Source organism: Solea senegalensis, linkage group LG4 (assembly GCF_019176455.1).
Source record: "Solea senegalensis isolate Sse05_10M linkage group LG4, IFAPA_SoseM_1, whole genome shotgun sequence".
NCBI lineage: Eukaryota > Metazoa > Chordata > Actinopteri > Pleuronectiformes > Soleidae > Solea > Solea senegalensis.
This window is the reverse complement of record NC_058024.1, coordinates 24,288,931-24,315,713: the sequence shown is the minus strand read 5'-3', so window position 1 is coordinate 24,315,713 and position 26,783 is coordinate 24,288,931. Positions and strand designations below refer to the sequence as shown.

The window sequence follows — 26,783 nt, the reverse complement described above, 5'->3', positions numbered from 1 at the left end:
GTCGGTCACAAAAAATACTTGACACATTAACCTGTAGAAGCTGTTTTTTGTTATTTTAAAACTACATACACTCTATACACTGGTTGATTGTCTTTATATGTGGCCCTGTGATTGGACTGGTGACCTGTCCATGGTGTGACCCTGTTTTTCGCCCTGTGTCAGCTGAGATTGGCCCCTCGTGTGAATCATGTGGATGGAGGGATATTTTCTGGATGTGTTCCAGTAAAGTGATAAGCAAAATAATTACACTGTACTGCATTGCAGTCTTGCTAAAGCAACAAATTGAATGGTGACTTTGCACAGTACTGCATATGCGTGTGTCTTAGTTAGGACATTGTGTCCTCGTGAGAACATTTTGGCTGATCCTTGCAACTTTTTAAATAATGTGACTTTGATTTTGGTTCATATTTGCAAAGTACAAAGTCAAAATATGCACAAATATGATGATGTGCACACCTGACTTTGATGTACAGCTTTTTTCTTTGTTGCAAATATGTGGCTGTATCTATGGATTGATCTTAAAATTATTCATAATTCTTGGTCTTGGTATGAAAACATATGGCACAACTTATATTTATAGTAGAAACATGTCCCAGTCTCCAAAGGTGTAAATTGAGAAGTGGTGTAAAGCCAGTCATGTTGTGTGTACAGCATTTGACCATCATTTCTAAGAAAGAAAAGTTACTCAGCTGAAGCCAATGATTGATGAGGCCCATACCTTTTCCACTTTCCTGAGGCTGTACACGATACAATCTAAAAACTCCCATCCTTTTTTCTTTTTTTTTACTAATCTTCACTTTAGTGACCTCACATGGTTGACTCACATGGTCATTATTTCAAGTCTTGACTTGCGAACTTGTGACGATCTTTGCATTACTGTGCTTTGTCTTGTGGTAGTAGTGGCCTTCCGGAAAGTGGACTTTTGATCCACAAATCCTTAATTACTTAATTATAGTTTGTCTCATTTTTCTAAGAAAGCATATGCACATGATTTCCAGTTATTGGGACAAAGTATCCTGTTCCTTGCACACTGCAGCGCATGGACACTGACAATTGTTCCTCTCTTTAGTAACAATCTTTAGACATTTTGTTTGAAATTATATTCAGTTTTATTTTAAATAAGATTCACTCTGTTTTAAATTATGTCTTTCTATTTTATTTTCCTTATATTGTTTCCCTATCTCTCTCTATATGCACAACACTGACCAGAGGAAATTCCCTCTGGTATAATGTGGTAACTTTACCTGTCAATAAACCTGATTTTGATGCTGATGGAAATTTCAACTGTAGCAGATACTACTACAACTACTATTACTACTACTACTCATAATAATAATAAAACAATAATAACAGTCATCATTTTTATATTGACAAGTCTCTCTTGAAAATGAGACCCTGTGTATCAATGGGATAACCTGTATAAAAGGTTAAATTGAAAAAATTAAATAATATAATAAAAATTATTATAATAAGAAAAGATAATCCTTTGTTAGTAGTATTACAGCTGCACCGACAGTGAAAATGTTGATTAAAAAAATATGTATAAAACTAGAAATAAAGGTATAAGAACTTTAGAATTAAAGTAAAGTATCAGAATAGAGAAGTAGAAAATAAAATATAAATAGAAAATGTAAACATTTGAATTCAGTTAAATGATGTATCTAAAAGTTGTGGAAATATAATACAGTAAACATACATTACAAAATAACAGGAAATATTTAAAGATATAGAGACATTTAAAAAAAAACATTAAAGGAAATTAAAAAGAGAATAGTATAAACAATGTAAATAGCAACCATACACATCATGGGCATACATGTTTAGAGAAAATTATTGTTATTATTATTAGTATTATTAGTATTATTATTATCAGTAGTAGTAGGAGTACTGTATTATTATTATTAGTAGTAGTATAACAACATTCATGAATCTATCGTGTTTGTACAGTAGGACTCTGTGCTCCTCTCCCCGCCCCTGTGTTACTTCCTCCAGCAGCAGCAGCGAGGAGGCCAACAAAGCACTACTTGGAAATCATTTGGATTCACTTTAAAACCATCATTTGGTAAGTAGATAATATTACCACGAGCTATATATATTAAGAGAATGTCATGTGTTTACATTGACGACGCGGCGGTAAAGTATACATTCAATAAATCTATATTTTATATCTACCGACGTTTGTGGCTACGGTAGTCAGATTGCTAACGACCCGATTTAAGTCGCATTCACTTCCGTTTGGCTAAGCTAAGTCTGGCTAGCTAGCCAGCCACCCGTACCGGTTTTTATGATTCAAATAAAATAGCCATGCTTGTACGAATGGTTAAAACTGGTGACAAAACACGGCCCTTGTGAGTGTTAGATTAACGGCATTGTGTGAGTGTTATACATCACGGCTAATGGAAAAAAAAACATAAAGCTAATAAACTCATCGCACTAGCCGCGTACCCGGCCAACAGCTAACTTGTTAGCAACACCAGTTAACATGAAGACTATTGTAAACAGAACATCAGCTAAAAATCTAGGTTAATAAGTTCTGTAACGATTTACGTTTTTCTGTCAGTACTTGTCCCAGATAATTGACTCTCAATTTATGTTAGTGTATTCTGTTATGATGCGGGACAAACGTTTATTTAACCAGTTTGATGCTGGGGTGGGTCTGAAACACTGAGGCGGAAATGTATCACCAGGAAAAGACGTTGTTATTCACGTAAAGTCTTAAAATACATCCAACAAATGTGGGATCTTTATACTCTCTGGTGTTCACCTGTACAGTCTGTGTACAGGACACTGCATAATCTGGGTATAAACAACCTCAGCTTTGAATGCTAAATAGTTAGCCCCGGGTGTTGGTTTCAGACGGTTCTGACGTTGTGTTTATACTAGGAATTAAGCGATATACGATAAAGGATTGGCTACAATTAATCGTTCATCACACTATTGCGAAATGAATTGCCAACTATTTTGAAAACTGATTAAGCAGTTTAGGTGTTTTTGTTTTTTAAATTAGCTGAACAAATTAATATTTCATTATATTATATTATATATTATAATATTTCAAATTTCTTTGCTCAATATAACAAATTAATCATTAAAGAGGAATCATTTGGGTTGGAGAACATCAGCATTTTGAACACAACATATTTCTGTCATTTCATACACCAAACTAAAACATTAATTGAGAATATAATGAACCGTATATCGATTGTGAAAATCGGTAGGTGCAGTCCTAATATGATAGTATTCCGATCAAAAAACTGTAAGAAGGCTGTTGTTGTGAACTTCCATTATTGGGGTAATTGTGAAAGGAAAATTGTTAATATTTCTGGTGAGGTTCCAAGCGAGCTGAGCCATGTTACAATGTGACATCAACAGATTGCTGGCCATCGATTGGCAGAGACTCGTCACTAGAAGAGTCATGACACAAGAATCAAATCCGACATTTTTAATAGCATTACAGAGAGTCCATCAACGAGGTGCAGATGTTCCTGTGTTTGGTGACTGACGAGAGGATCTAGTATGTTTGTGTTGCGTATAAAATGATGTCACACACTATGACGACACCGCCCACGTTGAGGAGGTACTATGAAGTAATGGAAAACTACGTGCCTGATACACAAACCGAGTCGAGTGAACTTGAGTAGTTCTAGAATTGTATATGTTTAAGTATTTATTTTTGAGTGCCACCAGGGGGAGGGGGGCCTCGTGATTTATAATGATATTATTAAATATTCTTGTTTTTCACTTTCAGATGTTCACTCACTTATTATAACATTAGTACTTCAAGATTTCCTGTGTTGTTTTTTGTAGCACAGCCCTGATCTACAGCCTTGTGTATATACATGTGTAAATATACACAAAAATCCAAATTCAGGTTTAAAAAAACGGTAGATTAGGAGAGAAGGATCTGCCTTTTTACATTTTAGAATCTAAGTTGTTAAATATGTATTTTTGAATAATAAATATTTTAGTCAGTGTAGTCTTTTTTCCTACTGTCAACACAATTTAAAGTTACTGCTGCTCATTTTTTCTCACTGTGGAAGTAGAGGTTTTGTTGCATAATCCCTACGTGCAATAAATTGGCCCTCCCTCTTGTGAGAGATCAAGTGTTCACGTCATAACCTTTGCTTATTTCTGTGTCTTGTCTGCAGTCATGGCAGCAATCAGGAAAAAGCTGGTTATAGTTGGAGATGGAGCATGTGGGAAGACCTGTCTCCTCATTGTGTTCAGCAAGGACCAGTTTCCAGAGGTCTACGTGCCCACAGTCTTCGAGAACTACGTTGCTGACATAGAAGTTGATAGCAAACAGGTACAGTTGATTTTACTGTCCTTACATTTTAGACAAAATTCAATGCTACACAACTTGACACCTTCTTATTACAACAGCAGCTGAGAGTCGGCAGCAGTTCCTACTTTTGTCCATTCCCTTTCACCCACAGTCATGCAAGTTGCATGTAATTTGATGTGGCAATTAAAATGAAGCTGACTCATCTTAAGAGTTTGGGTTATGAAACACGTATGAAACATAGCACCTATTACTTTAATTATATACATTGTTAAATAAAATGTTGTGATTATGTAGTTAACTATAACCTTAAAACATTTTAATTTGGTTGTCACCAAAATCACTTTTAGAGTCTAAGTAAAAAAAAAAGTAATGTTATTGCACGTGCATTGCTTTTTTGTTTAACATTCAGAATGTAGTGGATCTGACAGAAGATTTACTGCTCAGCAGTGAACCATTAAGTTGTTATGGCGCAAAGTGTAGGAACTGAGAAATGAAGGGAGTTGAGAGTATTTAACATCAGTCACAACAGGTTTTTATGAAAATATCAGTGTCAGTTATGAAATGTTTATAGATACATGGGATTTGACAGATAGACAGGAATAAGCATACACCACGAAACCGATGGGTCTTCACTGAAGTTTCGGACACTGGATGTTTTTTTCTGTGCCCTATGAGTATTTTGATATACAACGGAGTCATCTGGATCGTTAGGTCTGTTTAATGTCAATCCTGTAGTTGAAGTTTGGGAAATTGTTATCTGTTGTGACAGGTGGAGTTGGCTCTCTGGGATACAGCCGGTCAGGAAGACTATGACAGACTGCGTCCACTTTCTTATCCAGACACTGACGTCATCCTCATGTGCTTCTCCATTGACAGTCCCGACAGTCTTGGTAAGTGATAACACAGAGCTTCTATGTATGGTCATGTTGATGATGCATTGCTTTTCTTTTCAGTGTACATTTTATGTAAATGTCACCTAGGGACATGTATAATGAATAAATAGAAACATTCTGTATATAGGATAGAGAAGCTTGTACACAAAAGAATGAGTTTGCATCTGTATCATGTAGCTCTGTGGCTCACAGTAACACAACAGAACTTCATCCAGTTACCAGCACATTTATTGTATATATTGTGTACAACCTGTCTTATTGTAAACATGGTTTATCGATCGCCTTTTTAATTACAATCGCTGGATTTGCAAAGATGAAGAACTAGTCAATAGGCAGAAAATAAACATGTGACTTCTTTGATTATTGCTTTGAGACTTAATGGTGACTTTTAACTGTGAGTATTCTGCTTTGTATGTCACCACTTGATACGGTGATACTACATATGTATCCTGTGATCTACATGTATTGTTGGTCAATATCATTTTTAGCAACATTTCGTTGGTCATGTTTCTACCGTTTCTGTTATTTCATTAACCCAATTGAATGAATGTAAATCCACAGACTATAACTGATAGTCCGACTATTTTTGTACCTTGTCCCGTCATTCAGAGAACATTCCAGAGAAGTGGACTCCCGAGGTGAAACACTTTTGTCCTAATGTTCCCATTATACTGGTGGGGAATAAAAAGGACTTGCGTAACGATGAGCACACCCGGAGGAGCTTGCCAAAATGAAGCAGGTAAAAAAAAAAGAAAAAAACACACACAAACACACACACACACACACACACACACACACACACACACACACACACACACACACACACACACACACACACACACACACACGTAGCTTTACTTCAGGCATGAACTGTGTGGGTAATGTCTGGAGATTTGTGTCCAGACAGTCTCTGGAGTTTGCTTGGTCAAACTTGACATAACCAGAGGTACATTGTCTGGCTAAGACACGTTAACAATAGCAGGAGAATTTCTGGAGGAATCCAGGCATAGGCATGCAGGACACTAACCCCTTTCGCTTGGTGTGATTCCTCTGATTTTTCCAGCTGCGTCATTTGCATTCACCCAAAGCCAACCAGACAACCAGCCTCACTGAATTAATTAACATGGTAAACTGAGAAAAATGACTGACTAAATAGATTGTCCATTCTGCATTTTCTCTTTCACCAACTGATTCAGGAGCTTTGTGCGTTTACTTCAGGTTGAACATAGACTAGTGTGATCTAATTCTTTGGTGTAAGTATCAAAGGATGCTCTGAAAAGTTGAGATATTTTCAGTTTAATGCGATACGGATACAAGGAAAAACAAAAGGCTTGAGGCTACAGATGTGTCACCACAACTGCTTCCACAATTCTCTTGTAGATGAATCCTCGTTTCCTAAAACTCTGTAACCTTTTCCTTTAGGAACCTGTGAAACCAGAGGATGGACGGGACATGGCGAATAAGATCAACGCCTTTGGATACATGGAGTGTTCTGCAAAAACAAAGGATGGCGTGAGGGAAGTCTTTGAGATGGCCACCAGGGCTGCACTACAGGCCAGGCGGGGGAAAAAGAGCAGTAAATGTGTCCTGCTGTAAACCAGTGCACGAGTGCGGCTTCCTACGGGGGAAAGAAGGAGCATTAGGTCGAACCTAATCCCCCAACACACCCATGCAAAAGACTGTTCTCTCCAGTTTTTACTAAAGGTGTAATGCTTTTACTTTTCTTTGTCATAAGCAAATGTAGTCTGGTTGTCAGTATTCAAGTTTGAGGTAATGGGAAACTACTTTTTTGTACTTTAACACAAGTAAATTTTTCATAACGAAAAGCTCCTTTATCAACATGTAATCAAAGAGGTCAGCCATGTTGTGTCATACCTGCCAACTACAGTTAAGTGCTTAAGCCCTGCTTGCTGATCTGAGGAATGTTTCCACACAGCCAACCAGGGTGAAGTACCTGTACACTGTGACCAGTAGTCCTTTTAATTTTACAACAAAGTGATGCACACATTGAAGTTGAAATTTGTCTGTGCGCTTCATATACAAATCGAATGTGCATTATGATCACTTGCACATTATGAGACTGGAAACTCATTTTTGTTAAAAAAAAAAAACGCAAATGGAAACTTAGTGTTTTGTGTAATAAATTTCTTTGTAAGAATCTTTGTATTTATTTGCGCTACTTTCTTGTTTAATCGCCGCACGGCACGGGACTCGTGTCAATCCATTGCAATTTGACCAACAGTGCAAGTTCAGAGGCACACATTGTGAACATTGAGTTTAAAATACAGTATATACATATGGCATTTAACATTTAAAAATAAAAAAAGCATGACAATGCTCTCAAGTGAACGCTGTTCACAATTGTCAAACTGTCACTGTTCCTTTTTGTCTTTCTCTGCCTCATCTTTTACTACTGATATGTCTTGTGATACAGCAGTGTCGCTCATGGTCAAGTTGTGAAACTCTTAATAAATCTAACTTGACTCACTGTGATAGAAAACATGAGCCAAGCAGTCCGACTTGGAGCACTTTACCATCCACTGTATAAAAATATATAGAGCAACATAAAGATCAACAAATCCCGACTTCGACAGACTCAGATCGGTCCGTTTGATACAGTGACATTCACACATTTTCCAAATGAAAATAATTCACAACATTGAACTTAAGTCATTGGTTTATCAACTGCAGAACAATCCCCACATGGACCACCAACAGCTCTGAAACCAATTCTAACTCTATGAAATGTATTTTTAACACTAACCTTAATGATGAAGGCTTTGATGGCTGATTAATAGATATGATTCAACAGCCATGAAATATTTAAGGCTTTTCAACCCTCCATCAAAGATTTTCTGGATTCCCCCACTGAAGAACACCAGGTGCACTGTAAAAAAAAACCAGTAAAAGCACTGGCAGCAAAGTTTCCAAACAGATACCGTAAAATTACAGTAAATAACCGTATCACAGAACTACAGACAATAACTGTAAAAATACAGGACTCAATTTTACAGTCAAAATTAATTAAAATACAGTATATTATAGTTAGTAAATGCCATTATACTGTAAAATAACATGCATATTATGTCAAAACACATTACAATCAGATACCTTTCATGTTAATCTCAGTAATTTCACAGTATAAATTATTCATTTTAGGAAAGAGCCAAGTCATGAAGAACCAACATAAATGGAAGCAACCTGAGCTACATTTCAAGAGTCATAGTTATAGGTCTGAAAACTTAAATTTTAGTTTTACATTGTTAATAAAATTGCAAAATGTTCTAAAATTCTCTTTTCACTTTGTCATTTTGTTCACTTTGCAAAAGGCTGCAACATAACAATCTAAAAAAGCTGAAGGGGTCTGAATATTTTCTGAACCCATTGTATCTATCTTTACAAGCTAACCAGGGCCGTGCAGACACATCAAGGGACCGTGTTAAAGAGGGGCACATGGAGGAATATTACACCTATACCACGCACCAACATCATTTACAGCATAACCAAACCATATCGTAGTATATCATTGCCCGCCTATCTGATGTAACTGGAGAGGGACTATGATTGGTTTTCTATTGTGTGTGTACACTCACTGAAACTCACTGAAGCGTCGAGGAGTGTCCGTTTTCTTGTCCAGCTGACTCATTCTACAGCAGGTACCATCAGTGCTAATGAAGAGAGAACCAGGTCATTATTTCCATTAGAGGATTCATCAGGATTTTAAAAGTATAATTCACATTAATCATCACTCACTTGGCAGGTTGGCACAATTACAGCAGTACATGTCTGCCTTGTGATCCACAAGCCACTGAGCACTGCTGGCAAAGCCAACAATGTGCCACTTTTCTTCCTAAGAAAGACACAGAAGAGCAGAAATAAAGAGTGATAAATATTTCCTTTACTCCACTCCTATAAACATTATATTCTTAAAAGTAAGATTTGCGAGATCTTGATGACGCTTCTCTTTCCAAAATAGATTCATGCAGTTATATACAGAGAAATCAATATGGTCAAAGTCTCCTTTTTTACAAACATGACATCATTACAAGCAGCTCGCACACACGTGTAGGGAAAAAGGAGAAAAACAGTTGGAAAGGAGACGCAGGAGTCAGGACTGGATCTCTTCTTCTCTTCAACTGTGGCGACAGACAGAAACACACAGACATTGTGAGCTATTTGTGAGCGAGAGAAGGCTTTTTAACTTGTTGCAATAAAATAATACATTTTGCACAGTCAAATTAAATTACAAAAAACACAACTGGTCCTTTGAACAGGTTAGTTTCTGATTTTAATGGTTCAGTATTTAAAGTTCGACGGGAAACACAATTTTTTTTTTATAGAAGGGGGTGGAGTGGCTCAGTGGTTAAGACCCTACCTTGTGTACCAAAGACATCATGGTCGCAAGTTCAATGCCACCCCTGGCTAATTGTACTTGATTCCATTGTAAGTCGCTTTGGATAAAAGCGTCTGCTAAATGACATGTAATGTAATGTAATGTAATGTAAAGATTAAAACATTAGGCAACCAAACTTAATCTGGTACCCACAAAACCCACATTTCACTACCTCAGTTTAACATTTAAATCTAAATGTACTAATTTCCATTCAGCAGGCCTCTATATAATTTAGCAGCAACAACTTATACAGAGCAAATAGACCCAGAGACAAACAACAACAACAGCAAAGATGCTCAGGCTAACATCGAGCGCCGATCAGCTGAGCCAGAGCACAGTGTTGTGGCGTCGTCCAGCTAAAACAGCGTGTGTTTAAATAACGGCAAAAATTATGACAATTACAGCTAACCTCTGGCCATGTTAGAAAACGCTTTAAACGAAAGCGCGCGTTAACTCGTTGTAAAATCAATTCGCCCGATTGCCACCTGTCACAAAACAATAGCGATCTGCTAACGATAGCTAATGGAATGGTAGCAATTTATCAGCGGGATGCTAACGTTAGCTTCAAGGCTGTCCACTTGAGGTATGACGTATTTTAAATATCATTCACATGCGTTTATCTGGGACACTTACCTCAAACCGCGTTTAGTTGACATGTCCTCAGCTACAGCTGTATACATCCTTGAAGTTCATGCGTCCACGAGGGCACGTCTTTCACGTTCATGATTCGCGACGTGCCTAAACTATACCTGCAGGTTGGCCGTTATGGGCGGGACCAAGCAAACTGGAAAAAGGCGCCAACTTTGAAATTTGAATCTGCCTACTCTGAATAAGTGAATAAAGTAAATAATTATCGCAGTCTTCAAACAAAGTTATGGGGCACATAAAATTAGAAAAGCACAAATAAACAAGTAAGTTCAAGTACAGTATGTAGCAGAAAACGGAACTCCACCGTTATTTATAATGGAATGGAAAAGGATTCTGGATTATCTTTATTTGTAGATGATGGGGCTATTTGGAAGAGGGAAGAAACATGAATTTCTTTGTAAAAATAATGGCTCAAATAAATAATAATGAGATGTTTAGTTGGTAGGGAATGGGGAGCAGATAGATTATGGTTGTGTGGTATATGGATCTGCAGCAAGCAGACATCTCAAAAAACTTGACACACTACTATATCAGGCTTTAAGATTATGCACAGGAGCTTTTAAGACAACCCTGACATCAGCACTTCAAATAGAAATGGGGGAAATGCCACTAGAACTAAGAAAAAAGCAGAACTCATTGAATTACTGGACCAGACTACAGGGTCATAATCAGAATCATCATTAAAACCATGTTGGGAAAAAGAGAAAGGGAACAAAAAAAGATGATGATTCAAATGAATGGGTGGTTACGAGGCTTTTGCAAAGCTTGATGTTGAGCTGATCATTTGAATCGGGTGTGTTGGAGCAGGGAAACATCTACAACATGCAGGCCAGGGGTCCCTGAGGACCAGGATTGGGAAATGATCTAGAGATTCGGAGTTTCAACTTTGTGCTCTGTTCTCAGTGGAAATAGACGTAGTACTACAGTTTCAGTGTCTTTAAATATGCAGTTATTGTCTTACTGAAAATGGCGGAAAAACCTGTAAAAATAATTATACAAAATTACAGAGGAATGTGTACTAATAAAATACCACATAACATTTTAACTACTCCCAATATCTACAAATCTACAGGCATTTTATTGTTTGTTTGTTTTTTTTGTTTTTTTCCATTTTTATGGAAAACACTAAAGATTTCTGTAATTTTATGTACATTTCTTTGTTATCATTATTAGGAAACCTCTGTAAAATTACATCACATTTTATGTAAAATTTCATTTGAATATGAAAGAAAAATGTTACATTACCTTTAATAAACATAATAATAATGTAATATCATATTATGGTTAATTACTTATTCTAAAGGTAAATCTTTAAATTACTGTTAGTATCTGTTAATTTACAGTTATTACATTGTCTAACGAAAATGGTAATAAACCTGTAAAAAAATACACAAAATGTATGTATAATTACAGTCAAAGATGTACAAATACAGTCGATTGTTAAAAAACATAATATTAATGTAATCTTACATTATGGTTATTTAACTGTAACTTTACACATATACCCTAAAATTACTGGAAATCTCTCTAAATCTACTAGCATTTCATTGTTTTATTGAAAAACGGGAGAAATCTGTTAAAAAATTACAGAAGATCTCCTGTAAAATTACATTCTTTTTTACAGTGTGGACAACTGAGTAGCTTGTTTTGGATTGGGCTTATTCCTTTTTGATAAGATCTACATTTGTTTGATTGATTTAAGTGTACTATTAAGCTGACAGTCAGTTTTTTGGGGGAAAGCAACATATCTTTGGTTTTATTAAAAAACAATCACACCGAGAACATTTTATGTTACTCACTACTTCCTGTGTCCGACTGGACAACATCAGCCCTCTGGTTGAGGTGAGAAGTGCCAAGAACCCGGGAAACAAATCCTGCACAATGTTTGCTGCTGCTGTAACACTGTGACACACATTTGATGGATGATGAGTGTGAAGTGAGGTCCAGGAGGATGCCGAGTTGACCAGAGTCTGCGGACAGGAGGATGTCGTTGGTGACTTCGAGGAAGGCCGTTTCAGTGCTGTGTTGTGAACGGAAGCCGGATTGGAATGGTACGAACAGATAATTTGAGCAGAGGTGGGTTTTGAGTTGTTTGGCGACAATGCGTTCCAGTATCTTAGACAGAAAGGGGAGATTGGAAATGGGCCCAAAGTTTGACATGATGTCGGGGTTGAGTCCAGGTTTTTTGAGGATTGGGGTGACAGCAGCCAGTTTGAGTGAACAGGGGATTGAGCCAGAGCTGAAAGAGGAGTTGATGATTTCTGTGATGAGTGTGGAGATAGCTGGTAAACAGTCATTGATGAGGACTTAAGTTCACAACATTGAACTTAAGTCATTGGTTTATCATCTCAGACTTGGAGCACTTTATTTAACATCAACTGTATAAAAATATATAGAGTAACATAAAGATCAACAAATCCCCACTTTGACAGATCGGTCCGTTTGGTTTTATACAGTGACGTTCATACATTTTCCAAATGAAAATAATTCACAAAATTGATCTTAACTTAAGTCATTGGTTTTTCAACTGCAAAACAATCCCCACATAAGGCTTTTCAACCCTCCAAAGACTTTCTGGATCCCCACACTGAAGAACACCAGGTGGACATTAAATACCACAACTAGTAGCTTGTTTTCAATTGGGCTTATTTTTGATAAGACCTACATTTGTTTGATTGATTTAAGTGTACCTATTAAACTGACAGTGTTTCTTTGGGGGAAAGCAACATATCTTTGGTTTTATTTACAGAAAAAACAATCACACTGAGAACATTTTATGTTACTCACTACTTCCTGTGTCCGACTGGACAACATCAGCACTCTGGTTGAGGTGAGAAGTGCCAAGAACCCGGGAAACAAAACCCTGTACAATTGTTGCTGCTGCTGTAACAGTGTGGCACACATTTGATGGATGATGAGTGTGAACATCACTTCAATAGTCATTCGTTCTTCTTGACCGGAAGACCTGAGCGGACGAGAAGCACCGGAACCAGAGCTATTGCTCCCAGAGCCGCCGCCACTAGTGGTCGATAAAACAGCCAACCTGACGCGATGGTGAGGAGCGAAAGGGAGCAGGAGACACACAAGGCGAAGATCTTCAGCCCCACGGACACCAGCTCCCTGAGAATAGGAACCCAGTCCACTGCGGGGACAAAACACACATTCAACACATAGTGTGAGATGATGAGAAGAATGAAAATGCATGGATGCCATGGCAGCGGGTTTTTTTTTTTTTACCCAGTGTGTAGATGATGCGCATGGTCAGCTGAATACTGAGGAACATGAGAGCCCATCCTGCAGCTCGGAGCCCCCATGTCTTCATACTGTTGTGCTGGTGTTCTCGTGCAAAAACATCCTACGTACCAAAACACAGCAGCATCAAGTACCAGAGCAAAGGACTTGGGGGGAAATGAGACTGAATCTGAGAATAATTTCATTATTTCACCACAGAGAATAAACAAAGTCAAGAGTGACCTCTGCAGAGAGTTCCTCCAGGTACAGGATCTCCAGAGTGTCTCCAGACTTTGTCTTATAAGGCATCAGTTGTTCTCCTCTCTGCATGGCAACAATACTGACCTGAAAAACAGGTTCATTCAGTATTAGTGCTTTGATACAAATTATAACAATAAATAGATAAATGGAATGATAGTTTTGCCTGCTACAAAGTTCTACAGTCATGATCAATTCATTTTGTTTTGGGAATTTCATAATCTAACCTAATTAACATTACTAGTTGTATAGTGAATGTACACTAATCCTCAAAAAGGTAAAGTCTTTTGAAATTGGCCATTAGGACTTTTTATAAACCAAAAGAAAAACTGCAATAACACTAAGGTAACTAATAATTGTTCAGTCTATAAAATGCCAAAAGATGACCTCTGACATGATGTAGCTCAAAAAGACGTATGTAACAGTATTTCATGCAATTAGTCGTCTACTTGGGAGTGACTGGATCGGGTGAATTATTGTTTTTTAATTAATTAAACCAAATTGCTTTTTATAAGATTTAGAGTTTAGAGAGTTATGAAGGACACTTCCCTTCCCACCCCAGCAACAGCCTGTCCAAGCTGCTGAACTCAGGCAAACGGTTCTGCAGCCTAAACTCGAACTGAGAGACTGAGGAGGAGCTTTTATACCCACAGCACACACACATATATATATATATATATATATATATATATATATATATATATATATTTGTGTTACGTCTGTTAAAATACCTAATTTGAGCTCAGTCTTGGTGCAACTCAGAACAGACATTTCACATGATAAATAAAAGAATCCCTGAATCCTTGAATCCTTGTTAAAATCATTTGAACCAAAGAGAATTTGTGTGTTTTCTTACAGGGGATTCAGACAATGATCTCCTCCCAGTGACTCTCTCTTCCACTCTCCTTCTAGTACTTGTCAGTCAGACTCCTACTAAACCTTGCATTGTTTTGTTTTTTTTAATCACCATCAACTTGAATTATTGGTGGTAAAGAGGATTTCTTCATAAGAAAATGGTTTCAGACATAAATACTGGGAGCTTTGTAGGACACCTCCATGGAAATGCTTTAAGTAAAATATCCACTGACTGAGACAAATCTGTATCACTCACAGTCTGAGCCGGGCCAAGTCGAGACTCCTCACCGCTCAGTCCAGCATAGGAGAATCTTACACGCACATCCCCGACCTTTGTAAATGAAAAAGAGCAAACAAGTAACTAGCTCAGTAAGTGTGTCAGTACACATGACACAGAAGACGCCGGCAGTTAATGGATGAGGCAAAAAGTTCACCTCCGGCCTCCGAGGGTTTTGAGTGTGATAGAAATAATCATCGTCAACGGTGAGAAAATGGTCCAAGACTAAGGTAGAAAATTCCTTCAAACTCAGAGTCTGGAAGTTATTGATCTGCTCCACGAGGCCTGAGGATGAAACAGTCGTGAATCTCAACAGTTTGACAAACCGCAGCTGTGTTTACATCAGATTATTCAAATACTGCTCATACTGTACCTTTAGACAGAATGAACGGTCCCACTTGGACTTCAGGAGCCACGACTGTCACACTCTCAACTGCCATGGCACTGTATTACAGGTCAATTTAAGATAATTATTGTTAAGAAAATGATTTAGATGCCACGGAATAATCTAATAATTTCTACCAGGTTTACCTTGGGTTCTGGTGACCAATTTCCTTATCAAAGTTACGGCTGTTGACCAACTCCAATTTCCACTCAGTGTCTGAAAACAAGGAATCACAGTACTTCACATCGAAGGTCACAGGTAGTAAGAGGTTACGCCGAGGATAAAAAAAATAAAACACTCACTGTAGGTGTATGTGGTCTCAGTTTTGGTTTCACCGTTCTCCTGGTAGTCCCTGAAATCAAGGAGGTAATAATCACTTCAGTCTACGGCCATGTCTGCGTCCATCTTGCCCTGCTCCCTTGTGTCCTCTTCAGTTACACAAACTGTCGTATGTCATTAAAACGTGTTGGTGTTGAAACATCCTGTTTTTCCCCAGTATTTTCTACTATTATGATGGGAATAAATGTACTATTACTATGTTAAGTATATGTTTATTAGTATCCCTGCTTCAGACGTCAGATGACTAGGCGGTCCTTCAACAAGGCTCTAAATACCAAAGTCTGAACTGCATAGAAAAGTATTTTGTACTCCAGCCAACATTTTTCCACATGTCCCCACCCTGGGTGTTGACATATACAGTAGAGACAAAGCACTCACTTGCTCTCCTGGTACTCCACCCACTGATACATCTCCACCTGCCTCTTCAGCTTCACAGCCTGCACCACCACTCTGTAGTTGGGATCATACAGGGGCTACACAAACACAAGCAGATGACTATTCAATGACTGATTCACTTATAACTTTAACAACAACAAAATAAAGCAAACATGATCAAAAAATAATTGTCTAAATATCTGACAATGGAAACCAGATCACACCCTAACCTGGTCAAAGTTCACTATCAGTTTTTACATGGATGGAAAAATAGAGAATCTAGCATGACTGATATGAATAATTAAAAGATTTTAATATCTTATAAAGAGAATATAATTGGATATATTGGCAGATTATTGGGATTCACACTATAAACCCCAATGATCCAACTAGGCTCCAATATGACTTCCAGATAAACCAAAAAGTAAACTATGGGTTAATGTCAGAACACATTTTTTTCTATCTTGTCTTTGGAATTGGAATTTATTCACTCAACATTGTAGTTTTGGTACTGTGTGGTCTAAAGTGCCCACCATAACCAGGATATCAAACTGCACAAGGTTCAAATGTTGACAAATAATAAAAAAATTGTTTTAATTCAATCCAGGTTATTCACATTTTAAAATCATTTTCGTGTATTTTGACTTCACAGAGAATTAAAACTGTGCCCAAAAGTCAAGCGCAACTTACCTGTGCAGTGTGCAGCTGAGCAGACAGGTGAACTAAACGGTTGTTGTTCTGCGGCTCAAGGCTAATGTAAGGCCCCAATGGCACAACCTGAGAAAGACCTTCATCCAGAGAATATGCTGTTTGCAGCGCTCGTCCCTGAGGAGACAAACGGTCAAAAAAAGAGACAACTGGTGGTGTGACATGAACGTGAACCATTAAACTGCCAAGTTAAGGCTGAGCGTAGTTCTCACCTCGTTGGTGAAGAGAACATAAATTGAAAGGAAAAAGAGTCCAACACCAAGAACTGTTCCTCCTGCGGTATCACTTAATCTCTCAAGGAATCCAGGATTAGATTTAACAGACACACGTTTGTGTTGGTTTGGCTCTTTACCTGAAAACTGAGATAAATGTGACACAAAAACAAGTGAGGATAAATGTCAGCAAACAACAGTAATGAAAAATGAAAAATGAATAACTTTAGCTTGAACAATTAACTAAGGATCTGTTATTTACTATTAAGGATAGGGCATTTAGATTTGACGCCACTAACAGAACAAATACATCCTTAATTCTTGGTCAGTGTGTGTGGTGATGCATTTAATAATTACACACATCACAATTACATTATTTTACTCACCACAGATTTTAAATAGCAAAACTCTGAAATCTGTTGAGAGCATTTCATACAGAGTCATTTGGTCTGCCAGATTATTTTTGTCCACAGGTTGAGGTTGAGTTAAACCTGTTTTCCATACGGACAAGGACCAAAGACAGTGAGGGATCCCAGAGCATGTAAACATTAGAAATTGTAAATAATTCTAGATCAGGGATTATTATTGTTTTACTGTGAACAGGACATATCTAAAATACCAGGGGACAAAACACAAGGGACAAAACACACACACACACACAAAACTATTTGTGCATTGTGTCTGAATATAAAGCCACTTTAGGGTAAATAAATTAGTTAAATAACTTTAGCTGCTTCTTTTAATGCTGACATGCTAAAACATGAATGATGAGTGCTCTTTAATATAACATTAGGCAATGTTGGTGATGCTTTTGGACTTTAAATGCACTTCTGGTATTGTTGTTGTTCTGTTGCCACTGGGCCACTGACTTGTTTTGTCCCACAGACCTGGCAACCCTCTGGCACCTCTGTGACTTTTGACAGACTTTGGATGAGGCGTGAACCACTGACACACCTCTTCTGTCCTCGCTAAGTTTACCTTCTCACCTATTTTTCACATTTAAACGTATATAATGTATAATAACACACTGTATCGTGCCACATTCAGTGTAAGTGACTCAACAAAACGGCGTCTATAGTTATTGTGCCTGTAGAAATGCTCAGAAACAACACAGTAGGAAGTTACGATGCTAACCGGGAACGTGCATCATTCAAAAAGCAAACTCCGGGAGGCGTTTGTCCTTCAGAAAAACTAAAAGGGGTTAAAATGAAACACTCACTGATTGTGCTGAAGACATGTCTGCGGTGTATTCAGCTCCGCTGTCAAAACTGTGAAGTAAGAGACCATGTACTGAAGCCAGCGACGAGAAAGTGACAGCCTAGCGGTTATTTAGCTTAAAGTATGGTTTATTTATTTACACGGCGTATCCCAAATTCGAACGGACAGGCGGTGTCGGCTCCAAACATTGCGAGTTGTATTGAACGTCACACAGACGTCGCTCAAATGCTCTGGTGAGAATAACAAGCGTACCATTTGAAAACCGAGGTTATTATGGGTAATGGAGTGTTTTTTTTCGTCAGCAAGAGATGATTGTCGTTTTTTCCCCAAGTGTATGATAATTTGGACTTTTATCTCAAATATTGCACTTTTATCTTGCAATCAATTTGTCCGGAAGTAACTAATTATGTTCAGTAATTACTTCCAGGTCAAGATTGTTTGTTTTCATGTCCCAGTTGTACATTCTATGTATATTATCATTATATTTGTTTATATTGCAATATTATTCATTATCCATACTATAATGGTCCTTTATTGTTGCGTTTTTTTTCCTGTGTTGTACTGTTGTCCTTTACATACCTGTATAAATAAAGGATTAAAAACATATTTTCTTCCTTTTTTTTCATTTCTCAAGTAAATTTTAATTTAGCACTGTTTTTAATTTTGCTTAAGGAAAACTTTAAATAATTAACTTTACACAGATTACTTTTACAAGTGGTTATTTTACAACTGAGCTTCATTATACATCAATTTACAGTGATTGGGAAACATCTCTTCTTATAGTCTCTCTCTCTCTCTCTCTCTCTCTGGATATGCCAGTCTTAAGAGGATTACTGCAAATAAGAACCCAAAGCGATTATCAATATCATATTTGTGCACACAGACACACACATTACACTACTTAGGAAAAGTAGTGAGACACAAGTGTTGTGTTATGATGCAGGAATATGACATTATTGTGCTTGGAACTGGACTTAAGGTAAGAAGCATGCATTAACTTGTTGGTATTAATGTAAAAGAAACTGTTAGAATCACATCAAGAACTGTCTAATATTTAGTGTGATGAGTAAATCTTGAATGGTAATTGACAAATTTACACTCATGCTTAATAATACGGTATGCAGATTGAGCAGCTTTTCAGTTTCTGCCCTAATTATCTTTGGAAGTGACTGCAGAAACAGTTTCACTGCTTATCCTCCTGCAGGCTCTAGATTTAGGGGATTCTTACCAACTAAATAACATTGATATGTAGATGCATTGCACTTTATATGACTGTGACTTTAAGCATTAACTCACTAACTCTGCGCATATGTCCTAGGAATGCGTCCTCTCTGGTTTAATGTCTCTAAGTGGGAAAAAGGTTCTTCACATTGACAGAAATCCTTACTATGGAGGAGAGAGTGCATCCATTTCTCCCCTTGAAGAGGTGTGATCACAATATAACACATGCTTCAGAAACTGTACCACATGGCTGATCCACTGTGTTTCCACATCTACAGCTGTACAAGAAGTTTAAGGTTGCAGGTCCTTGTCAGTCTATGGGCCTTGGCAAAGAGTGGCACGTTGACCTCATCCCCAAATTCTTTCTTGCCAATGGTGAGATTTCATTATTATTCATGTGAAGTGTGCCCTGTGCAATGCGTCCTCTTTGTGTAACGTAACTGTTTGCATTAGGTCAGCTGGTGAAAATCTTGATGCACACTGAGGTTACTCGCTATTTGGACTTCAAAGTCATTGAAGGCAGCTATGTTTACAAAGCAGGGAAAGTGCACAAAGTCCCTGCCACTGAGGAAGACACCAATACTTCAGGTGATTGTTGTTTTGCTGGTCTTAAATTTACAATAAAACGGTGTCACTTTGAAACATAAATGCTGATGAAGCCTCTCTATCTGTTAACAACAACAATAACAATCTTTAAATATCGTCTAAAACCCTACAATGTTTCAGACCTGATGGGAATGTTTGACAAGAGACGGTTCAGGAAGCTGATGCTCTTCTCCCACAACTTTGACGAGAGACACCCTCGGACCTACCACGACGTGGAACCGACCAAAACCACCACACGGGACCTGTTCTGCCGCTTTGACCTGGGATTAGACGTCATGGAGGTCATAGGTCATGCCATAGCCCTCCACGGCAGCGACAGGTCAGTGACAGGAACCTTCATAATGCAGCCGCTGATGAATCAATGAAGTTAAATTTTTTTTTAAAAAACACCTGTTGTTCCCGTACAGTTACCTGGACCAGCCGTGTGTGGACACAATCAGACGGATCACACTGTACTCAGACTCTTTGTCCCAACACAAAACCAGCCCATATCTCTATCCTGTGTATGGACTGGGAGAACTACCACAGGGGTTTGCCAGGTTAGATCTGTTTGGATTCATTACAGAACAAAGGAGCTACGTAAACGTTCTTAAACACGTTGTCTTCAGTAGGTCGCTGTGGGCGACTGGACTTGCTTGAGCTGAGTTGAATATGTTCCACCTCGTATCCAAGAAGCTTCTTCAGTTCTGACTAACTAGTGGAAAGAACCGGGTATTTAACCTTTGAGGTCTATTTTTACCAAATACCGGTCTAGAGAGTCGTTAAGTTGAACAATGCAGATTGTTCACCCCTCCCGGGGTCGTTAGGGGGTCACCTGTCCTAGGGAAACCAGGGGTCTGTTCTAACAAGTGTATCTGTTCTATTAGTTTTTATTTAGAGAGGATCAATGGGAAACAAAACTAACTAAAACTTCTCTTTTCAAAACTAATCTTACCTGCAAAAAGAAAACAAGAAAAAAAAACTTGAGAAAAGAAACATGACACAAAATGGCTTCTCTCTCCTTACTACTGCTTCCTTTTTAATTTAACTTAAAAATGAACAATTATTTATCTTAAATAAACAAAAAACTCAAAAGCAAACCATGTATTTACTGTAGCTTTCAGAATTTCAAAAGAGGCAGAGTCTACTATTGTGTGGGTGTTGGACTTCACAGTTGCCAGCTCATCTGGACAGGACTCAGCTGTCCGTCAACATCTGAAGCAAGTCCAGTCGCCCACAGGGAACTACTGAAGAAGATTATGACCTGGATGACTGAGAACCTTCACCGGCACGTTCTTAAAACACAGTTGTCACTCTGTCACTTCTCTGTCACAGGTCAGGTTTTCATGATCATAGACAAGAAATCCAATTTCTCCTGCGTCTGTATGTGTTTCAGACTGAGTGCAGAATACGGAGGAACTTTCCTGCTGAACAGAGCAGTGGACGAGATTGTGATGGACAACGGCAAAGTGACAGCGGTGAAGTCAGAGGGGAAGGTAAAGCAAATGCAAGAAGAAAGCAGTGGAGGCTCTGGATGAGACGTCCAGAGGGACAATTGTGCGCTCAGTGATATTGTGCTTTTGTTCTCTTCTTCTTTAACAGCTGTACAGGTGTAAACAGCTTATCTGTGATCCCAGCTATGTTCCCCATCACGTTAGGAAAGTGGGCCGAGTCATCAGGGTCATCTGTTTATTAAATCACCCAGTCAAAAATACCCACGAGGCCAACTCCTGTCAAATTATCATCCCTCAAGCTCAACTCAACAGGAAATCAGGTTATTGTGTTGGAAAATGTGCTTTTTCTTTGTTTTGGAAGACTTTAATCTTTGCAATGACCACACCAACTGATGCATGAACTATTCCTGTTTTCCACTGCAGACATTTACATATCTGTAGTGTCCTATGCTCATAACGTAGCCTCAGATGGGATGTACATCGCAACAGTGAGCACGACTGCAGAGACCAGCGAGCCAGAGAAAGAGGTGCAGCCTGGACTGGATCTCCTGGAGCCTATCATGCAAAAGTTAGTCGCAATCTTACTGATTATTTATTTTCTATGGTTGAATGACATGTTACAAAAAACAGTATTAAATCAATCTTCTTCTCTGTTGCCACTTTGAAACTAGATTTGTTTCAGTCAGCAACCTGCTAGTTCCCAAGAACGATGGAAAAAGGAGTCAGGTAATGTAAGGAATTCTTCGTAAAAATAAAGAAATAAAAATTGGGATGGGATGGAGTGTGGTGGGTCCAGTGTTGGTAACAGATCTCCTCACTTCACCAGGTGTTTGTGTCCTGCTCATACGACGCAACAAGCCACTTTGAGACTGAATGTGAAGACATCATGGACTTGTACCGGCGAATCACAGGGGATGAACTCCTCAGAGGATCAAAGAGACACCAGTCATACACCTCTGATGACGACTGATGACGAATTTCATCATCACGATCAAATAAGTGTTCATAGAATTAGAAGTACTATTGAGACTGGACTGAGTTGGGTTTTTTTTATTTGTCACATTCTAGAAAACCAAAAAATGTGTTGACAATAAAGTTTGGAAATGTTTTTTTTTTTTCTCATTTATTAAGTTAAAAATGTCTGTATGACACACTTCTTGGATTTTATTTACAACAGCAGAGTGAAACCCTGTGCACATTGTTCTTTGTGTTCCCTACAGTTGGTCTGAGTGGAGTTCATTCATTCATTCAGTCACTCAGTCATTCATTTATTGTCTACTGTATCACATGCTAGGATTGGCTACTAAAGCCAGAGTAAATCCCAGCTGACATAGGGCTAAAGGCGAGTTACACCCTGGACCACAACCATTCACTCACACATTCATACCTTAGGGCAATTTATGTCCAATTAACTAATTCAGCATGTTTTTGAACAGTGGGAGGAAACTGTAGTACTTGTTTTTTTATCATCTGAGCCTCAATCCGTATAATCAGGAAGGTTACTGCATATACAAATACAGGGATTTAAATGTTCAGACCAATGCTGGGCATGTGACGCCAGGGCAGATGATTAGAGATGAAGCACAGAGATGTTAGAGGATTTGTGGATTCTCTCATTAAGGAGCTTATGTGAGAGAGAAGGACAAAGCCACTGAATTATGTCATTTGCAGCATGCGGGCAGTATGATGGTGGCAGGGACACACACACACACACACACACACACGTAAGAGGCTTATTCAAATGCAGAGCAGTCACCACCAACACCTCAGGCAGAGAGGACTGACGCATATTTACTGCTCTTATGTGCGTCAGGGAACCACGGTGGCCTTCATTGTTGGTTTATAGATCAGGTTTACTCTAAGGCTGTGGAACCAAATTTGTTAAGTATTACAAAGCATTTATACACTTACTTTTGGGTAGTATATTCAGTTTCTGCCAAAGGTGCAGTCACATTATGGTCTTGTTTAATATTTTATTTAAGCTACAAATTAATTGCATGAACTGCGAGTCATTGTTTACATGTAAATAATTTATTTTATTTTTTTTAATACATGGTATTTCAGTATTGTTCCTCACAAGAATATAACAGCGAACTGTTTCAGTGTGCATTCACGGGAGGATTCACACAGACACACCCACATGTACACTCCATATGCCAAATGACAACAGTTGAATCTTTAAAATAACTTTGGGAACTTTGTACAGACAGAAGATACCTCTCTTTGTATCTACAGCATCTTACAGAACATGGCGGGAGTTACTGCTGCGTTGTTTCCAGTGCTGTGCTGACAGGTGGAGGGATGAGTCCGGCGGCTACCACTCGCCTCTCACTGATCAGGAAGTTGAAGGTTGCACAAGCGTTTGGCTGAGCAACAACAGCGATATATTAAAAAACAAAGGCGTGGGTTAGGGTTGTGTGAAAGGTTTTGCTTGTGAAACAATCAAGATGAACACAACACATTACTACAGCGATCTACTTACTGTGTCTTGAACCTCCACAGCGATGCGTTTACGTTTGAGCAGCGCAAGAACTGAGGGCTTAATTCTTTCAGACCGTTCACCTGTGCCCAGCACAAGAATCTCTACACAAACAACAGGGAAAATAAGTCAAGACAGACAATGTTTTTAAATGATACATTCTCACCTCACGTCTGTACGATCATTTGTTTTGTACCTATTCTTGGTTCAAGCATGTGGAACAATGAGACACTTTCCTCTGTGATGTCTTCATGACTGCCAACCTGCAGAAAGGAAGATTTACCAACATAAAAAAACACAGAATGCAAAAAACAACAACAACTATGGTTAATCAATGAAGATAGTTTGGACATTTCTCTCACGTTCCACTGCAGGATTGCAGGAGGCAGCACGGCACAGGGTCCGAGCACCTTATTGCCATCAATGTTGAACCCTCTCGCACTGTAGCTGTGGATCATGATGCCACCGTCCGGCTCCTTCTGCATGATGGACATCGAGGTCCGCTGGTACATCTCATCATCACTGGGTCCCAATCGATGAGCTCGAGACAAAAATGGGCTGTAATGACAGACGTACTCAGTCAACACCAAGATCATGTGATGTGCAGAGGTCAATTTTTATTACCTTTATTTTTTCATACCTTTTATTTTTAATAAAAAACTAATTTTCAGCCTCTTAAATGCGAACTTGTTTCTTTGATCCTCTATGACAATAATCTTTAGTTTGTGACAAACAAAAAAAAAACATTTGAAGATGCAGCAGGTGTGGAGATTGATGGGCTGGCTTTGGATGGGTCACCCTGAGGGGGGGACAACTGTGTCTTCTTGCTGTCCTACAAAGACATCCGGCTGCTTTGTATTAAAATCAGACTAATAACTAATGCGTCCTAGCTCTTTTATATGTATCTCTTTGTGAGGATAGAGGAGGATGCACAATAAACCAACTGGCAGGTCCATGTGTTTATGCAATCCTCTCTACATCAGTGCACTTTTAGGCCTTAAAGGAGCTATTTGTATTGTATCAAATCAGAGATTAAGCAAATGTGTACATTTGAAATGCTGGTTTACTGTGAAAAACAAAAAAATAATTTGAAGATGTCACTTTTGAGGTTTGCCTTTATAGTCCAATCAATCATGAAAATGATTGATATTAATCAAGTGAAGATGTTGGTTAGTCTCAAAAAAAGCAGACGGCCCTGCAGAACTGTGGCCATATGGTGCAGCTTAAAAGCCAGAAATCTGGTGCCAACCTACTGATTTGTTGTTGCTAGCCAAAGGCAGTCAAGCTGTTATTGCAGAAAAGAGGCAACCATTGGACTGATATATCTGCTTTTCTAAGATGCTGCAAACTTTTCTTCATCACCGACAATTACAAAAAAAACTTGAGCACACTCATCAGTTCCTGTGATGCGCTGCATTGGTTCATCAGCTGACCAGACTGTAAAACAGGACTCCACAAGATGGAGCTAGAGATGCTGACTTGCTACTAATGTTTAATCTCTTACAATGAAGGAAAACACCAAAAAAAACAACAACTCTTTTACTACTTTTTAAAGATCACAAACCATCAAGACTCAATTTCTACATTATTAAAAATGTTTGGTTTGTGGTCAAAACAATGATCAACATATTCATGGACCCAACGATTACTCCATTAAGAGAGAATAATTGTCAGATTGATTTGCGGCCCTTGTTCATTTTATTTGCCATTTCTGTAAAAGGTGACATACTTTTGAATAGAAAACCCCATCACACTTCAGAACTGCACTGCAGGTAGAAATCATAAGCAAGAGGCTGAAAGTGTTTTAAGTTTATTTGACAAACCCAGTGACAGCACAGCCAATCACTGATGCACCCTGACAGTCAATTTCAGGTTAAATGTAGAAAACAGTATGAACACGCGCACAATTTTGTTTTATGTGTTGTCATCATGCAGTTTTGTGTTACAGTTGTTGACTTAATGAGAGCAATACTCTTTTCTAAAGAAGCCTGGGCTACAGTCAACACTCTGACTGATTTAAAAACAAAATGACCTGGAAATTCAATGATTACAGTGAAATGTTAATTCATGAAAACGATGCTTGGCTTAATTCAGCTCACAGGTGAACAAACTCTTTCAACATTAAGACCACACCAGACTAGTGGTTATTATCATGAGTGCAACACAAATGATCTTTAAACATATCAATGTATATATGTACATTTAAGTAAACATATGTATGACAGCCACACGGTTTCATAACACAAACATTAACATGAAGGACAGGGAAGTCAAATTATTAAGGGAATTATCTGACGTAATACTTTGAATTAGAATTGAATTTTCTTTAACATAATAAAAAAGAATAACGTACCTTGAAAAAGCCGGTGCTGCTCTGGAGGAGAAGAGAAAACTCTGTGTTGTTCTCTGAAGGACTCTGTTACACACCGAGGCGGACATGTTGACGGAGAGAACCAGGCGACACACACCGGGGGACGCACTTCTGTGTAACACCAGCCGCTCATTTCCGGCGTCGTATAACGAAAAATCGAGCACCTCGTTTTTTATTATTTTTATTATTATTACTTTATTATGTGTCGCCCGATGCATTAATTGATAAGTAAATAAATAAAATAAAGACCATGGATCTGCTAAAATGTTTTCATTTTAACTGGAAAGAAATATTATGTTTGATTCTAATATAATATAATATAATACAATATAATATAATATAATATAATATAATATAATATAATTAATAGTTATGATGTTCGAATTTTTCAAAATACGTTCACTGTAAAACTCTGTTTTCACTTAATTACGCAATAATGACAACAAATAATTAACACATTATAATTATTATTATTATTTGTAGTAGTAGTAATAATAGTAGTAGTAACAGTATTGTTTATTATACAGTACGTGATCTTTGGAGACTGCTGCTCTTCACTCTGCCTTAGATTAAAATGTCTGGGGGGCGTGTTCAGG

General features: G+C 38.1%; 4 protein-coding genes across 5 annotated transcripts; 2 read left to right on the top strand and 2 right to left on the bottom strand.

The window, feature by feature from the left end:
- The first annotated feature begins 1,979 nt into the window (after positions 1–1,979).
- On the top strand, positions 1,980–7,336 carry LOC122768583 (transforming protein RhoA-like). Its single transcript, XM_044024670.1, is given in 6 exon segments — positions 1,980–2,062; positions 4,149–4,306; positions 5,055–5,175; positions 5,788–5,892; positions 5,895–5,917; positions 6,601–7,336. Coding segments are annotated over 5 exon segments (579 nt in total). The 5' UTR covers positions 1,980–2,062; positions 4,149–4,150; the 3' UTR covers positions 6,775–7,336.
- A 5,222-nt stretch (positions 7,337–12,558) lies between these two features.
- On the bottom strand, positions 12,559–18,223 carry LOC122767615 (transmembrane protein 43). The gene is made up of 12 exons (XM_044023000.1): positions 18,079–18,223; positions 16,860–17,006; positions 16,630–16,764; positions 15,943–16,037; positions 15,528–15,577; positions 15,372–15,441; positions 15,214–15,284; positions 14,998–15,125; positions 14,820–14,894; positions 13,694–13,795; positions 13,457–13,574; positions 12,559–13,361 (listed from the first exon to the last, which is right to left on the bottom strand). Exons 1-12 carry the CDS (start codon positions 18,094–18,096, stop codon positions 13,159–13,161), a joined length of 1,212 nt encoding a protein of 403 aa, XP_043878935.1. The 5' UTR covers positions 18,097–18,223; the 3' UTR covers positions 12,559–13,158.
- Positions 18,224–18,961: 738 nt separating this feature from the next.
- On the top strand, positions 18,962–22,445 carry zgc:112334 (uncharacterized protein LOC619199 homolog). 2 transcript variants are annotated; one of them, XM_044023664.1, is made up of 11 exons: positions 18,962–19,056; positions 19,396–19,503; positions 19,577–19,673; positions 19,752–19,886; positions 20,025–20,223; positions 20,312–20,443; positions 21,280–21,379; positions 21,486–21,657; positions 21,761–21,905; positions 22,009–22,063; positions 22,164–22,445. In XM_044023664.1, exons 1-11 carry the CDS (start codon positions 19,012–19,014, stop codon positions 22,305–22,307), a joined length of 1,332 nt encoding a protein of 443 aa, XP_043879599.1. In that variant the 5' UTR covers positions 18,962–19,011; the 3' UTR covers positions 22,308–22,445. The 2 variants fall into 2 exon arrangements, with proteins under 2 accessions (XP_043879599.1, XP_043879597.1); XM_044023662.1 differs by having other exon boundaries at positions 22,009–22,068.
- Positions 22,446–23,346: 901 nt separating this feature from the next.
- On the bottom strand, positions 23,347–26,321 carry ndufaf3 (NADH:ubiquinone oxidoreductase complex assembly factor). The gene is made up of 5 exons (XM_044023665.1): positions 26,170–26,321; positions 24,179–24,374; positions 24,013–24,079; positions 23,820–23,920; positions 23,347–23,703 (listed from the first exon to the last, which is right to left on the bottom strand). The coding sequence occupies exons 1-5, from the start codon at positions 26,253–26,255 to the stop codon at positions 23,596–23,598; spliced, it is 558 nt and encodes a 185-aa protein (XP_043879600.1). The 5' UTR covers positions 26,256–26,321; the 3' UTR covers positions 23,347–23,595.
- Positions 26,322–26,783: the final 462 nt, after the last annotated feature.

Bases quoted from the DNA above. Each gene is read 5' to 3' on its own strand.
- LOC122767615 (XM_044023000.1), bottom strand. The intron at 15,578-15,942 runs GTGAGTGCTTTG...CCTTGATTTCAG, and splicing joins GTGGAGTACCAGGAGAGCAA to GGACTACCAGGAGAACGGTG. The intron at 13,362-13,456 runs GTAAAAAAAAAA...TTGTCCCCGCAG, and splicing joins GCGCATCATCTACACACTGG to TGGACTGGGTTCCTATTCTC.
- zgc:112334 (XM_044023662.1), top strand. From the start codon at position 19,012: ATGATGCAGGAATATGACATTATTGTGCTTGGAACTGGACTTAAG. The intron at 20,444-21,279 runs GTTAGATCTGTT...TATGTGTTTCAG, and splicing joins CTACCACAGGGGTTTGCCAG to ACTGAGTGCAGAATACGGAG. The intron at 21,658-21,760 runs GTTATTGTGTTG...TTTCCACTGCAG, and splicing joins TCAACTCAACAGGAAATCAG to ACATTTACATATCTGTAGTG.
- ndufaf3 (XM_044023665.1), bottom strand. From the start codon at position 26,255: ATGTCCGCCTCGGTGTGTAACAGAGTCCTTCAGAGAACAACACAGAGT. The intron at 23,921-24,012 runs GTACAAAACAAA...TTGTTTGTGTAG, and splicing joins CATGCTTGAACCAAGAATAG to AGATTCTTGTGCTGGGCACA. The intron at 23,704-23,819 runs GTAAGTAGATCG...GTTGTTGCTCAG, and splicing joins CTGTGGAGGTTCAAGACACA to CCAAACGCTTGTGCAACCTT.